At 36.5% G+C, this 17,163-nt stretch overlaps 1 protein-coding gene across 1 annotated transcript in view; it reads left to right on the plus strand.

Annotated features, from left to right (window-relative positions):
- The window catches only part of LOC149163902 (putative apyrase 2), a 452,574-nt gene extending 435,912 nt beyond the window's left edge, over positions 1 to 16,662 (plus strand). The window contains exons 7-9 of the mRNA XM_089430833.1: positions 15,814 to 16,028; positions 16,135 to 16,324; positions 16,404 to 16,662. Of these exons, the coding sequence (XP_089286959.1) occupies positions 15,814 to 16,028; positions 16,135 to 16,324; positions 16,404 to 16,540 (542 nt within the window). The 3' untranslated portion in view covers positions 16,541 to 16,662. The remainder of the gene's footprint in view (positions 1 to 15,813; positions 16,029 to 16,134; positions 16,325 to 16,403) is intronic.
- Positions 16,663 to 17,163: the final 501 nt, after the last annotated feature.

A 17,163-nucleotide genomic window follows, 5' to 3' on the forward strand; every position in this document is an offset into this window, starting at 1 on the left:
TATAGCTCCATATTCTATGAAAACAATCATATCTTTGGAAAACAAATAGATTTTCAAATGAAACTAAAAGAGTTCTTAACTAAAAGAAACATCTTGAGCATAATGGAATAATCTGTTTAGGCTAGAAATGTGCAGAAATAACAAATCTTAGAAATGTGATGGCATATGCTCAAGATCTCAATCAACAATAGGAGTATCGTTTCAAATGGGATCTGATACCATGTTCAGTAAAACATGGTTTTCCATATAGGACAAACATATTTAGTAACCACTCACATAACTAGATCAAATATCACAACAACAATATTTTTATGTGGTTTAAACCCTTTAAGAGGGAAACAATTCACAACCCCAACCAGCGTGGCCACTAGAGGCAATATTATTAATGCAAATTAAAACTTATACATAATAGAGTTTATAAGATTCAATCATGGACAATGACTCTCCATGTTATTTAAATAGATATCATGGACTAATCAAGTATTGAGCTACTCATTAATAACCACTAGTATTAGGGAGAGTATGAGCTATTAGATAATTATATGTCTAGAACATATCATGACTATTGGATTGTAATGCATCTAATGCACTCTAAAGAAACACACTTTTACCTAAGGACATATTAGACCAAGTTTAACTTAACTAAGTCTTAAGTGTCTAAATGTCCTAACACTAGATCTTTACATAATGCAACGTTCTATTTCATTCTTGGTTTCATATATCAGATCGCTTTGAATATGGTTACTAAGAACCATGCACATTGCCCCATCTAAAAAGAAAAAAAGGAAAATTTCCTTGTAGTGGGGCACCTATGGCTCTAATACTTTCTTAGTAATTTTCTCAAGTAGGATTGACTCACTAATTATCCCGCCCAAGCCTCCATTCAACCCATACAAGAATCCATCTTCTTGAATATTTTAACCCACATGACAATATTTTATTTATTTCGTTCTTTTATTCCCTCAATTTATTGTGACTTTATTCCTAAGGAACTTGTAAGACAAACCCTATATATGTTCTTAATAGTGGGGAAAAACATAAGTATAATTGTAGGGAATAGATTCACTACCTTGTAGTCAAGGTGCTTTCCAAATCAATAGGGTATATAGGTCCAATAAGAGGGCGCAAGGATAGGCTAAATGAATATGGAGATAAGAGGAATGGCCCTTTGTTTATCTTAGGCCTACATTCCTCACATACCATATCTTCATTAGCATTTAGGTTTTTCCATTTCCATGTCTTAAAATATTAAATTTCTTTTGTGATGTGGGAAGTTAGTAGAAGACTAATGTCATTGGAGCATGGTGTTTAAGATGAACCAATGTCATTGGTGGAGTATGGTGGCAGTTTAAACAAGTTCTCATGACACACCCATCATTTGCCTCGACTGCGTTGCCCTACAGTTTCCTTAATTGCATTTCAGTGGTGTCAACTTCCATTGCAAACTACTAGATCCATGTCAACCTTCATTGCAATGTGTAAGTGTCATCCTTCATTATAGATTGTTAAAGCCTTCATTGCAGATTGGATAAATTGGAGACTAAGATAGTGAAAAATCCAACTCCCTAATTCTTCATGTCATCAATTACAAAAACAATTAATGTGGTGTACAGTCCAACTTCCTAACTCTTCAGAGAATTCATAGAAAATGTTAGAAATTGTTAGATCCAACTTGCAACATTACTTCAATAGTTAGAGAAGTGTCAAAGCTAGTTAAGGTGATGTTAGAGCCTTTGAAGTGGCCACTCATAATTTTTTTTTAAGAATTGAAATATTAAATATAATAATTAACCAAATAAAATATTATACTTAAAGGAATAATTTCAAATCACATGTGATTCCACCAATGGAAAATTGATATTTCATATTTTATGAATATATATATATATATATATATATATATATATATATATATATATATATATATATATATATATTTCAAATAATTTGAATTAAAATAAAATCAGTGAAAAAATTGAATATATTTACAAATTTGATTAAAATTACATATAAAGTAAAGTCGATGTGGCTTAACTAGAATCCAACAACTATAGTCCCCTGTGAAGGCAAAGGCTAAAAACTATAATTATATAGAGATACTATTGAGTTAAGCTATTAATAAAAATATGTTCAAATATGAAAAGTTACTATTAGATATAATAATCGTTATGATCCTTAGAAGAGATGATAATAAAATGGGAAAAAAATTATAATATTTTAGGGAAAGACTTTTCTACTCTTACTATAAAGAGTTAGGGACTAATAAATGTAATGATACAGAAATAGTATATTTCTAAGTTATTAATTGGAATAGGTTGAAATATGAAAAGTTAGTATTAAAGATAATAATTGTAACGATCCTTAATATTGGTGATGATAAAATTGAAAGGCTTCGATATTCTTACTATAAAGATGGGTTGCAAATCATATTGTTTATTATGGCTAAGAAGAGTATCAACATTTATGAACTCAATATGTGACATTCATGAATGTATTATATGAGAGGTTTACAATGTTTTTTCCATTAAAAAATCATTTTATGAATATAGTGTGGTAGGTTTAATTTTTTTTTTTTTTTTCATTTGTGGGTTGAGGTCTTGGAGGGGCCATCTTCCTAAACCCTTCAACTCCATGGAGAGTATTTTCTTTCCTTATTTTATTCCTTCAATTTCTTGACTTTATTCCTAAGGACCTTCTAAGATGGACCCTATATATCTTCCTAATAGTGGGGACAAATATAATTGTAGGGAATATATTCCTTACATTGTAGTCAAGGTCTTTTCTAAATTGATAAAGTAGATAGGACCATTAAGAGTGACCAAGGATTAGCTAAGTGAATGCAAGGTTAAGAGGAGTGGCCCTTTGTTCATCTTACATAAGGTTATTTACCTACCTTTCTTACATTCCATATCTTTGTTACCATTTAGGTTCTTTTGTTTCCATGTATTAAACTATTACATTTGTTTTGTGATGTATGAAGTTACCATAAGACTTATGTCTCTTGGAGGATGGTGTTTAATACTAAATAATGTCATTGGTGGAGCATGGTGGTAGCTCAAACAAGTTCACATGGCACACCCCACCTTTGCCTTGATTGCACTGCCCCACCTTTGCCTCAATTGCACTGCAGCAGTGTCAACTTCTATTGCATAATGTCAAAGTCATGTCATCCTTCAATTTATATTGTTAGATACTTCATTGCAAATTAAGTAAATTGAAGACTAAGTTAGTGCAAAGTCTAGCTCCCTAAACCATCTTGTCATCAATTACAACTATCACTAACATGGTGTAAACTCCAACTCCCTAAGCCCTAATGTCATTAATTGTAGTAGCAACTAAGGTGTTGATCTAGATTTAAATAGGAACGCAACAAATTACAGATATAAACATAAATACAGAGATGCGGCAAAAATAATACTTCATTTCATTAATGTAAAACACTAAAAATATTCCTAGTAACAGAAATGGAAATAAAATAGCCCGGGTGATAGTAGCTTATCCCTGAGAAGAGATGTGGGGCCTACATGCCTCTGAACTATCTTACAATGAGGCTCGAAGGCCTATTTATTGTTGAGAAACAATGGAAAACCCTAAAAATCCAAAAACCTAACCCTAGGAGATGAAGTGCCAAACTATGGGCCCACTCTGGGTAAATTGGTACATCAACTTCCCAGGGTTGTAACTTTGGCATACGATCTTTGTTTGACATGCACAATACCTCGTTAGAAATATCTATTCGAGGAATACAACTTTTGAGTGAGCAACATTCGTCCATGGACCCATGTTGCTCCTAATTTTCCCAAAAAACATCGTTTAAGGCCTCAAAACGGCTCCGGAAGTTCAAGACCCGAAAAAATGCTAAAAATAGTAAATTGCTCCACAATTAAGGAAAGTGAAAAACTGAAAGAAACAATGGTGGGGGTCCAAGTGTAATTCGCGGGTGGCCACCGATATTCACCTGGATCATTCCTGCCCCCTTAGGAAGCAATGGTCCCCATTGTGTTGAGTTCCTCCATGAGATGAGGAAACTTTTGCTGAACTTGGTCCCTGGTGAGCCATTTGCCCTAATGAAGGAGTTGGCCTGCTTTAATAACTCGATACAGTTGGATCTTCTGCTGGCGAGTGTGATTGATCTGCATGTCCATGATCCGACCAATTGCAGCTTGTTCCATGCAATCTGGATTTAACTCTGTTGGTGTGAGTTGTTCTGCAATGTTGGGTGTGTCTAGAAATGGTGGAAAGTATGGCTGAAGGTAGTCCACATTGAACACTGGGTGCAGGCCAAGGAATGGGGGAATGCTGAGCTCAAATGAATTGTCTTCCACAGCCTTGGTAATGGTGTAAAGACCATATTGGAGTGGTCTGAGTTTCCGATAGGCTCCAGTAAGGCGTTCCTTTTGCAAATGCAACCAAACTTTGTCGCCCACCTGAAACTTGTGTGGCACCCAATGTTAATCATGTCACTACTTGTACTTGGAATTTGATATCTCCAGAATGTGTGGACCTACTGGTAGATATGTTGGATGTGCTCAATGAAGTTATTTGCTTTATCTATTTTGGACTGGACATGAGCCGAATCTGTCTAAGTAGCTGCAAATGGCATGGCCACATAAATGGGACATAGTGCCTGGAATCCCAAGCCCACTTGAAAAGGGCTATGGCCAGTCGAGCTATGGAGAGCTCGGTTATAGCTGTAATGAACATAGGGGAGGCTCTCATCCCATGTGTGTGGATGCTTTGAGTTGTACATGCACAGAATGTGTACGATCATCTTGTTGACAACCTCTGTCTCGGCATCAGTTTGGGGATGGAAGGTTGTGGACTTAGTGAGTTTGGTGTCTAGCATCGACGAGAGACTGGACCAAAATGTATTGAGGAACATGTTGTCCCAATATGAGATGATAGAATGTTGGATCCCAAAGTGTATGCACGCTTGTTCAAAGAAGAGTTTAGCAGTGGATTTTGCTATGATATTCTTCTTGCAGGCCGTCATAATGGCCATCTTTGAGAACTTATTGACGACCATAAAAACACAATCATTTCCATGCTTAGTAGAAGGAAGGCCTGACATGTAATCCATGGAGATGGATTCCCAAGGTTGACTAGGGGTAGGCAGTGGAGTATAGAGGCCTTGCTTCTTGATGGTTGGTTTAGTAATGGTGCAGGCAGTGCAAGATCTGATGTACTTCCAGACATCCTATTGAAGATTTGGCCAATAGAAATACCTCTACAGTACTGCCACTGTTTTTTCGACCCAAAAATGCCCAGAAACCCAACTGCAGTGTGCTTCCCAAATCATCTTGTCACACTCGCTTGAAGGAACACAAATGTGACCCAGGTGGCATAACAGGGCATCCTGGAGGTGAAAATCTGGAACATGCTAACCCTCTAAGACTTTCTGGTATGTGTGGCCGAATTCTGGGTCACTTTTGTAGAGAAGTGGCCAATCAGAAGTCTCATTCCCACAAGAGTTGAGCACGACGGTTAACGCCATGATAGGTGGTCGACTGAGGCAATCTACAACATTATTGGTGCTGCCCTTCTTATACTTGATAATCAAATGGAAGTGTTGCAAGTATGTGGACCACTTCTGATGGCGATCATTTTGTAACTTCCCTTGCGTCTGTATGAACTGCAAGGGCTGGTGGACTATGTGGATGACCGTTTCCTTCCCCAAAATGTAATGCTTCCATTGTCGGCAGACATGCACAATGGAATACATCTCTTTTTCATAAGTGGGATACTTCCAGACAATATCTGAAAAGAGTCTCATTGTGGTATTCCATTGGATGCCCGTGTTGAGTAAGGACTTCCCCAATAGCATAGTCAAAGGCATCTATCTCGATCTCAAATGGTTGTTGCAAGTCTGGTAATGCAAGCATTGATGCCAAGGAGAGGTGACGTTTCAACTCTGTGAATGCCTTTTGTTGAGATTCATACCAAGAGAATTTTTATTTCTCTCCTCCCTTGGTGACTTGACTCTAGGGCCATGTGATATGAGAAAATCCCAACACGAACCTGTGGTAGAAGTTGGCAAGACCCAGAAAGCTACAGAGCTCTATCAGAGTGGTTGGAGATGGCCAATCCCAAATGACTTGGATCTTGGTTGGTCCACATGCACCCCCTGTTCATCAATAATGTATCCCAAATACTGAACTTGGGTCATGCCAAAAGTGCATTTCTCCAAATTAGCATATAACTTGTGTTGTCGCAGTGTTTGGAGAACCTGTCAGATGTGGTGGAGGTGCTCTTCCCAACTCTGGTGGAAGATCAGGGTGTCATCCAAGTATACCACTACAAATGAGTTGATGAATGGCTGCAAGATTTCATCCATTAGCCTCATGAAGGTTGCATGAGCATTCGTCAACTTGAAAGGCATAACCAACCATTCGAAAAGGCCCTCCTTGGCTTTGAAGGCAGTCTTCCACACATCGGAGGGTTCGATTGGTACTTGGTGATATCCTGACTTCAAATCGATCTTGCTGAAATATTTTCCCCCCTTCAGTTGGTCTAGAAGGTCATCAATTTGTGGGATCAGGTACCTATTCTGGACAATGATCTTGTTCAGCGCCCGATAGTCAATACAGGGTCTCCAAGTCTCATCCTTCTTCTGTACCAAAACGATTGGGCTCCCACAGGGTGATGAACTCAGTCGGATGTGAATTTTTTGCAACAGCTCCTGAATCTTCCTCTTGATTTCATCGTTCTCCATAACAGAGCATCGATAGATTAGTAAATTGGGCAGTGATGCACCTGGGGTCAGATTGATGGAGTACTTAACTTGACAGAGCAAAGGAACCCCTGCGGGGGAGGTGAAGATGCCCTGGTAATCCTCCATAACCTTGTCCATCTGTAGTTGTCGTGCAGAGGGGCCCTGTCTAGAGGTCATGGCCACTGTCTTCTTCTTTCCCTGAGGGTGTATCATCAGGAAAACAAATTTTCCTACTTTGGAAATGATCTTACTGCATTTTTTTGCAGTAACCAAAGAGATGGCGGTAGGCCGTGCTACCTCTGGTATCTTGTACAACCTATTTTCCAAAGTAAAAATAACAACACGAAGCCTTGATTCATACATAGCATGTCGCTTCCAAGGATAATTTTAGGGGCGAATGTTCGCCCTTTGGGGAAATTAAGGGGTTTTAAATTTTTAGTGGGCGAATATTTTGTATCATAGTACATTTTTACAAATCACCTCAAATAGCCCACCTTATTTTAAGGGAGAGGGTAAAAAAGGTAAATTTAGCCCTTGAAATTAGGGCTTACAACCTTTCATTCGCCCATTTTCAAGAATAGGTTTTATTTAAGTGAATCCATTAGCCCATTTTCAAGAATAGGTTTTATTTAAGTGAATCCTATGGGCCAAATACCATATTTATAAAAGAGGTATGGTAAATTAATAAAAATATTAATAAATGAGAGGTATGGTAAATAAATAAAACATTTTTTATATTTACTCCATAAGTCACCTTATATACATGTAAGGGTGTAAACAAATAAAAATATAAGTAAAGTGGAGGTATGGTAAATAAATAAAACGTCTTTTTATACTTACTCAAAAGGTATGGTAAATAAATAAAAATATAAATAAACTAGACGTATCATAAATAAATAAAACCTCTTTTTATATTTAGTCCATAACCCTCGTTCTATTTATGAAGGCTCAAGAAAGAGGTTTTATTTAAGTGAATCCTATGGGCCAAATACCATATTTGTAAAAGAGGTATGGTAAATTAATAAAAATATAAATAAACGAGAGGTATGGTAAACAAATAAAACATTTTTTTATATTTACTCCATAAGTCACCTTATATTTACAAACACTCAAAAAATGGGTTATATTTAGGTGAAACCTATGGCCAAAATACTATGGGACAAATACCATGGACTAGATTGTTATTAATACCATGCAAAAAACCATTATTAACCCTAATATTAGAATTAATAAAAATAAAAATGGCACATGGTATTGACCCATGGTATTCACCAAAATGGCACATGGTATTGACCCATGGTATTCACCTGGAATGTAGCCTATTTAAATGGGGGATTTAAACCAACATGTAGCCTATGCTAAGATTCACTAGGACTTTACAAAGTTTTATTATTTAGTGAAAGACTCGCCAAGATCTTACAAGATTTTAGAATTGAGTAAAATATTCACCATGCCGTGAGAGATTCGCCAAAAAATTATATATACATATTATATTATTGATAAAATCGCCTTCCATTTTTCCTATATACCATGGAGATTCGCCCATTTATTATATTTATAAATTTAGGGGGGGTTCTTAAAATTTTTCCTGGTCGCTTCCATAAGTATGGTTGGCATAATAATACATCACAAACATAAGGGGAGCAACATCACATAATACCTCATCTATGAAGGGCTTGAACTTGTATGGAAGGTGACACTGCTGGCTCACGCGAAGATCCCGTCCTTAGTGAAGCCACCCGATGGTGTATGGATGGGGATGTGCTGTGGCTGGTAACCCTAGCCGCTTCATGACCTCTACCAAAATAAGGTTATTTTGGCTCCCGCTGTCGACAATGAACTGTAGCGGGGAACCATTTACCCACATCTGGGAGTGGAAGAAGAACTCCTCCTCCTCTGGATCTTTGGGTTCCTCCTTCTATATCTTCTTAGTGGCAACAGTGCATTGGGCTCTGCATTGATAATCTACTTCCCTTTGTCATTCCACTTGTCGGGTTCTGACTCGAATTCGAAACATGCATCTGATTTTGAAGCCTTTAGCTTGGCCACTAGTGACTACTTGGCCCAACCGTTGAAAATAGCAACAAGAAATGACAAAAATATAATCCAGAAATTCCAATTTTAATTTGTCCTTGAATTAAAATTGTGAATTAAATTCGAATTTAGTCTCACCAGCTGCTTGGAATTAATTAATTAATTCATTATGGATTAATTAGTTGGAGAAATTCAAGTTAGATGTCTTTCTGCAGTCATGCAACAGTTATCCCTTAAATTAAGGAGATTATCCATTAATTAAGGAGATAAGATTGAGTTATATTTGAGTTGTAATTAGTTAGCTCAATTTACTGAGTTAAGCCCAATTAAATTAGTTCCAAACTATTTGAGGAACTAATTGTGAGTTATCAATTAGTTGATGCATGCATATACTCAACAAGTGTACTCCAGATAATTGAAGATTCTCTCATTAGAAACTCATGCATGACTATGCTGAGAAAGACCTAGTTGAGCTAAATTTCAAGGGCAGGTTACTATTAGTTGCATGTGTTTTCCTATAAAGGAAACTCATCCATGCAATCAAGGGAAGGTTCCTTGAGGATTGCGTAGTTTTGACAGTGTGTTGGAGCAGTGTGTGACAGCAGTGTTACACTAGGTGAAGGAGATCATCCCAGAGGTAATTGCGCAAGGAAACATGAGCTTGCAGGGTAGAGAAGAAGGCTTGTGAGAAGCTTTGATTGCCTGTGAGCATCCAAGAGGATTGTATTGAGAGCTGGCTAGCTGTGAGAGGTAAGGCTTTGTGTAATTCTGATGTATTTCCACCTTGTATGATAATACAAATAGTGGGATTTTTAGCTGAGGCTTTCCCCCAAGTATTTTCTATGTTTTATGTGCATTGATTCTTCTTCTCATGGTTATATGTGTTCAGCTGTGATTCAAATCGATCTTTAAGCTTTGGAAAGTTTGATAGTAGAAGTAGATTATATTATTTTGCTTTGGTATATTGCATTATCGAGTTAATCTATAGTCAGATTTTCTACATAGATCTCAGAGGTAGATTTGTAGAGAATTTGTCGGAAGTTCTACATGGTATCAGAGCCTAGTTTATCAGAGTTGTGAACAGTATACAGAGAAGAGAATTCGAAGTTTGAAGTTCGGGGTTGTAGGTGCAAATCGAATTCTTATCATACTTCAAGGTTGGCCAATGGCATTCTATGGCTTGAGACTCGAGTATGCCTTGGAAGGTAGCTCGAATTATATAGCATGGAAAGATCACATAGAGGTTGTATTAGAAGACAACGGATTGAAGGATTTCATTAATCAAGAAATCCCAAAGCCAGGTTCAACTAATGCACAAGAGTTGGCTGAGTGGAAGAAGTGTGTGGCAAGGGCGAGATGGATCATCCTTGAGGGAGTTCGAGACCATATTGTCTCGAGTCTCCATGGGAAGGATACTCCATATTCAATGTGGAAGACATTGAAGGACCTCTACCAGAACAGTAGCGACCAGAGGAAATTCGCACTCAAGGATAAGCTTCGAAGAATCAAGATGGAGAACTGCGATACTATTTCCACATATCTGAACAAGCTCACCACCTGTAAAGATGAGCTTGGAAGTGTGGGAATAACTACTACCGACGATGATATTGTGAGCCTCGCTCTCCTTGGCCTTCCAAAGAGCTAGAATAGCTACCAGGACTCTGTGAATGGAAGGGAGAAACTACCGGATTGGGAACAACTGTGGTCAAATCTGATGGAGGAGGAAATCAGGAGGACCACTAGAGATGGTTCTTCATCCAAGGATGATGATGAAGAAAATCTGGCCTTAGCAAGTGAGGTAAGGAAAGGGAAGGGGAAGGCATCCCATTCTGAATTGAATTCTTCTCATGGAGGGAAGAAGGTTGACAAGTCTAAAGTGAGATGCCTTAATTGTCACGATATGGGTCATTATGTGACTAATTGCCCATCGAAAAAGTCCAAGAAGGGATCCTCGGAAGGATCGGAAGGTGAGGCATTAACCTCTTAGTTCGAAATGGACTTTACCCTCATCTCATGCATGGTGTCATTGATGATGGGTTGTGGTTGGTATCTTGACAGTGGAGCCTCATTCCACATGACTGGCAATAAAATTTTATTCAGTACCTTGGAGGAGAAAGACCTCAAGATGTGCATAGAGATGGGTGACGAAAAATGGTTTAGTGTTTCAGGAGTGGGCATGGTTGCTTTTCAGAGGGAGCATGGAGCTTCTATCACCCTGACCAATGTGAAGTATGTGCCTGGACTGAAGAAGAACTTGGTATTGGTCGTGATGTTGGAGGACAAAGGCTACAATGTTGTCTTCAGTAAGGGAAAGGTTTTCCTTAGACACATCACCACGAGACAGGTGAAACAGATTGGTTCACAAGTCAAGAACCTGTATGCTCTTTAGGTTCAAGATGCATGCACAACCTTGAGGAGAAAGGAAAATGTTAGAGACTTGGTGGTTGAGAGGGAGAGTAAATTACCTCTCAACATGCAGTCCCAGAAGAAGTCTCAGACAATTGTGGAGGAGCCACAATTAGAGTTAGCAGAGGGATCACATGCAACCATACCTCCGGGTGTGAGGTGGGGCAATGTGAAGTGATAGTCCCAAGAAGGCTGAAATTGGGTGGGGTCCATTGAGAGGTTTTATCTCATGGATCGTACCTTGCTACGGGAGCCCAAAGTACATAGTAGCGGGATGAATCAGTGGGATTGATGCAGTAAGAGATCAAAGTGACAGAAGTAGAGCAGTCAGATATTGAAGAGCGCAGAGAAAGATTGACAACAGTGTAGAAAAGCTGAGTTAGCAGAAGCGCAGAGTTTTTCAGTTGACAGAGGCAATAGTAGTCAAAGACTTTGATGACAAAGGCATCATTATGATTCAGGTTAGATGTTTTTCTTTTTTGTTTCTGGAGTTGCTGGAGATACAACACTCGAGAGAAGTGTTGCATGTAGAACATTCCAAAGGTTCAGGATCGAGATCGAGTTGAATTCCTTTCTTGTTGAGAGGGAATGTTGAAAATAGAAACAAGAAATGATAAAAATAGAATCCAGAAATTCCAATTTTAGTTTGTCCATGAATTAAAATTGTGAATTAAATTCGAATTTAGTCTCACCAGCTACTTGGAATTAATTAATTAATTCATTATGGATTAATTCGTTGGAGAAATTCAAGTTATAATTCTTTCTATAGTCATGCAACAGTTATCCCTTAAATTAAGGAGATTATCCCTTAATTAAGGAGATAAGATTGAGTTATATTTGAGTTGTAATTAGTTAGCTCAATTTATTGAGTTAAGTCTAGTTAAATTAGTTCCAAACTGTTTGAGGAACTAATTGTGAGTTATCAGTCAGTTGATGCATGCATGCACTCAATAAGTGTACTCCAGATAACTGAAGATTCTCTCATAAAAAACTCATACATGTCTATTCTGAGAAAGACCCAGTTGAGCTAAATGTCAAGGACAAGTTACTATCAGTTGCATGTGTTTTCCTATAAAGGAAACTCATCCATGTAGTCAAGGGAAGGTTCCTTGAGGATTGCGTAGTTATGACAATGTGTTGGAGCAGTGTGTGAGAGCAGTGTTACACTGGGTGAAGGAGATCATCCCAGAGGTAACTGCGTAAGGAAATAGGAGCTTGGAGGGTAGAGAAGAAGGCTTGTGAGAAGATTTGATTGCTTGTGAGCATCCAGGAGCATTGTAATGAGAGCTGGCTAGCTGTGAGAGCTAAGGCTTTGTGTAATTCTGATGTATTTCCACCTTGTATGATAATATAGATAGTGGGGTTTCTAGCTGAGGCTTTCCTCCGAGTATTTTCTATGTTTCATGTGCATTGATTCTTCTTCTCATGGTTATATGTGTTTAGCTCTGATTCAACTCGATATTTAAGCTTCTGCAAATTTGATAGTAGAAGTAGATTATAGTATTTTGCTTTGGTATATTGCATTATCGAGTTAATCTATAGTCATATTTTATACATAGATCTCAGAGGTAGATTTGTAGAGAATTTGCAGGAAATTCTACACCGACACTCACTTGTGTTATGAGTGGAGCTCATATGGAACTCACACCACTTTCCTGTGTCCTTCTTCAGCTTCGCGTTGTTGTTCCTTGCTTGCGGCTTTGGCAGGTTGTCCTGGGCCACCCCGCCTTGGCTTTGTCCTTTGTTCTGCGATTTTGGGGCACCTTTCCCCTGCTTCGGATTCACAGATCCAAAGTCTCACTTCTTCTATTTAAACTTCTGCTTGATCTTGACAATGTATCAGTATGTCGTGCCGAGCGAGGAGATGTCTCGGAAATCCATCTCGTCTGGATGTACCTATGTAGGCAACTGCGATATTTGCGTACCAAATGCTACTCAGTATCCTTGATACCCAACTTTGTGCGAAGGGTATGAAAAATGTTGGTAAACTCTAGCACATCTTGGTCCCTTCCTTGCCGCAACGTGGTCCACTTTATGTATTTATCCTCATAGCTTCCGACAGGGTAGTACTGCTCCTTGATGGCATCTCGGAATGAATTCCAAGTGGGTGCGGTTGAAAACAGTGAGGCCGTACTTTCATCCTTCTGCTCGCAGTAGGTTTCCCACCAGTCCTTGATGTGGGGGGTGACTTTGAGCAGAGAGAAAGTAATATTTTCCTGTCTGGAAAAATCATGAACAAAAATACCCTTCTAGCAGATTTAACCATTTATCTACAACGTCTGCATCTATCTGACCCTCAAATGTGGGAATGTCAAAGTTAACTTGTACCTTAAAGGGTGTGGTGCTTCCAAAGTAGCTGCTGGAAGTAGATGTGTCGCCCCTGGGTAGCCCCTAAAGGATCTGGGAAAAGTTGTCCATCATCGTGTTCCTTTGTCGCTCGACAACCTCTTCAAGCAAGATTTTGATAGGATCTCTTGCGCCCTCGTCTTTCTTTTCATCTGCCATGGGAGGCCGTCGGGATTTGTGAGGTTGGTGTTGCAAAGGTTTGACCAGTTCAAGCCCTAACTCCTTATATCCTGACCTCGTTGGGGACATGTAAAGAAAAACAGAAAAAGAGCAAACCCCTTTGATACCATTGATCCGGATTTAAACAGGAAAACAACAAATTATAGATATAACCATAAATATAGAGATGAAACATAAATAATACTTCATTTCATTAATGTAAAATACTGAAAATATGTCGAGTAACAGAAATGGAAATAAACTAGCTCGAGCGATAGTAGCTTATCCGTGAGAAGAGATGTGGCGGCTACATGCCTCTAAATTGTCTTACAATGAGGCTCGAAGGCCTATCTATTGTTGAGAAACAATGGAAAACCCTAAACATCCAAAAACCTAACTCCAGGAGATGAAGTGCCAAATTGTGGGCCCAGTTTGGGTAAATTGGTAGATCAACTTCCCAGGGTCGTAACTTTAGCATACGATCTCTGTTTGATGCGCACAATACCTCCTTAGAAAGATCCATCTAACGAATACAATTTTTGAGTGAGAAACATCGAACCATGGATGCATGTTGTTCCTAGTTTTCCCAAAAGTTGTCATTTAGGGCCTCAAAACGGCTCCAGAAGTTCAGGACCCAAAAGCCTGCTAAAAATAGTAAACTGTGCTACATTTAAGGAAACTGAAAAGCTGAAAGAAATAATGGTGGGGGTCCAAGTAGAATTGGCGGGTGGCCACCAATATCCACTTGGATCAAGTGTGTAGACCACAACTCTCTAAGCCTTTAGAGAATTCATATAAATTGTCAGAGCCTTGTTGCAACATTACCCCAATAGTTAAAGAAGTGTTAGAGCTAATCAAGGTAGTGTTAGAGCCTCTAAAATGACCATTCTCATAAATTCATTTATAAAAAAAGGAAATGTTAACTCTAACAATTAACTAAAAATAAATTTTATACTTAAAGGAATAATTTGAAATTACATACCAATAGAAAAATTGATCTTTCAATTTTTAAAAATAAAAAATTATATTTATTTTTTCAAATAAATTGAATTAAAATAAAATGTGTAAAATTTTGGACATAGTTACAATATTAATGGAAAATAATATAATTTGATCACGAGAAAATAACTATAGTACTTTATGACAAAAAGAAAACTAATAACTATAATGCCACAAAGATAATATAATACTAATACTAAATTATTAATAATATAATGGTAAATTATTAATTAAATAGGTTGAAATATGAAAGTCAAGAGTTAGAGATAATAATTGTAATTATCTTCCGTACATGTGATGATAAAATGGAAAATATTTTATAATATTATAAGAAAATGTTTTGCTATTGTTACTAAAAAGAGTTAAAGACTAAAGACTAATAACTATAATGATACAAAAATTGTGTAATGCTAAGTTATCAACTAGAATAGATTGAAGTATACAATGTTAGTGGAGGTGATGATAAAATGGAAGGACTTTGGGTACTTCTGCTATAAAGACGGATTGTACATTATATTGTTGATTCTGCCTAAGTTGAATGAAAAATTATTAACCTTAATGATACAAAAAATGTGTAATGCTAGATTATTAACTAGAATAGATTGAAGTATACAATGTTGGTATAATAATCCTAATGATTAGTAGGAGAGGTGATGATAAAATGGGAAGACTCGGGTACTTTTTCTATAAAGATGGATGGTACATTATATCGTTGATTCTGCCTAAGTTGAATGAAAAATCCACGAACTCAATATGTGGCATTCATTAATTCAGTGTATGAGAGGTTTAAAATGCCTTTTTTTTTTTTCTATTAAAAAATCAAATCAACGGGTGAGAGGTTTAATTTTTTCATTAACAATTGATTTTGTGAATTTATATGTAATTTGAACAAATTTAAACATGTTTATTTATTTTTAAATATATATTTATATATTTTTTATAAATAAATATTATAAATTTATGTTTGATAAAAGCAATGGGTAATCTTTTTAAAATCATGTTTGTTTATTTTTGATAAAATATATAATTTTACATTTATATAAATTATTGATAAAAATATTTCATAAATATATATATTTTTAAGTATTAATATTTTTATTTTTATTTTTTTAATAAGTTATTGTATTTATTTTCTAGTAATTGAATTGTATTTTCAGGGACCTATGTTTATGATGGAATCACTTATAGCTCATTAGCATTATCTTCGGGGGCTTCTTTTGCTAAATGTCGTAAAGTTGTAAAGAAAGCTTTAAGAATTGATCAAGTATGCAATTATGAAAAGTGTACATTTAGTGGTGTTTGGAATGGTGGAGGTGGAGATGGTCAAAAAGATTTATTTCTAACATCATATTTTTATGATAAGGCTAATCAGGTGAGATTGTTGCCCATTTTACTAAAACATTAATTCATGTATGCATATATAAACTTTATAACAATAATATATTATGGTTAACAATGTTTGTGTTTGCATATTTTAGGTTGGCCTTATTGGTAAAAACATACCAAATGCGAAGGTAAGTCTGAGAGAACTTGGAAAAGCAGCTCAAATGGCTTGTAAAATAAGTTATAAAGATGCAGCGGAGAAGTATCCTAATGTTTGGGTAGATAGTCTCCCATATGTTTGCATGGACCTTTTGTACCAATACTCTTTATTGGTTGATGGATTTGGTAAGTCTTGAGTAATGAATAGAGTACATAAAATAGTGTTTTCTCTTATGAAATACTTTAACTCTGGTTTAAATTGCAGGTATCAAGTATCAAAGAAAGGTGACATTAGTAGAAGGGTTGAAATACAAGGATTACACAGTTGATGCTTCTTGGGCTGTTGGTGGTGCTATTGATCTTATTATCTCATCTATTAAAAGTATGGCACTAGCCTACTAAAAATACGTTTGTCTAGCCATAAAGTTCATCTATTAAAAATATGGTGCTACCCTATTAAAAATACATTTTTCTAGTTAGCGACATTTTATGTATGTAAAAAACTTTATAAATTCACATGCATTGAGTTTATATTAAAATTGTTAGAATGGATAGCACCTCCAAATAAAAAACATTAACTTATAATATATCATAATCAACTTCAATACTTTCTATTCACATACATTGACTTTACATGAAAAATGTTACAATGATTAACACCTCCAAATAAGAAAAAATTAACTCATAATGTATTGCAATCAACTTTAATACTTTCTCCATTAACTTATAATATATCACAATCAACTTCATTACTTTCTATTCACATACATTGAATTTACATGAAAATTGCTACAATGATTAACACCTCCAAATAAGAAAACATTAACTCATAATATCTTGCAATCAAATTTAATACTTTCTCATTTTGTGTTTAGCTTATTAGCCTACTCAAATGAGAGATAATGACATTAGGTAAGAGAATTACACAATTGCAAACTTCTATGTATTATTTTAGAAATATGAGTATGGCGCTGACCTACTACAAATATGTTTATCTAACCAACAAGATCATTTATTAAAAATAT

The sequence above is a fragment of the Pinus tabuliformis genome, chromosome 5_1 (assembly GCF_031772625.1).
Source record: "Pinus tabuliformis cultivar Carrire ecotype Pingquan chromosome 5_1, CPIR1, whole genome shotgun sequence".
NCBI lineage: Eukaryota > Viridiplantae > Streptophyta > Pinopsida > Pinales > Pinaceae > Pinus > Pinus tabuliformis.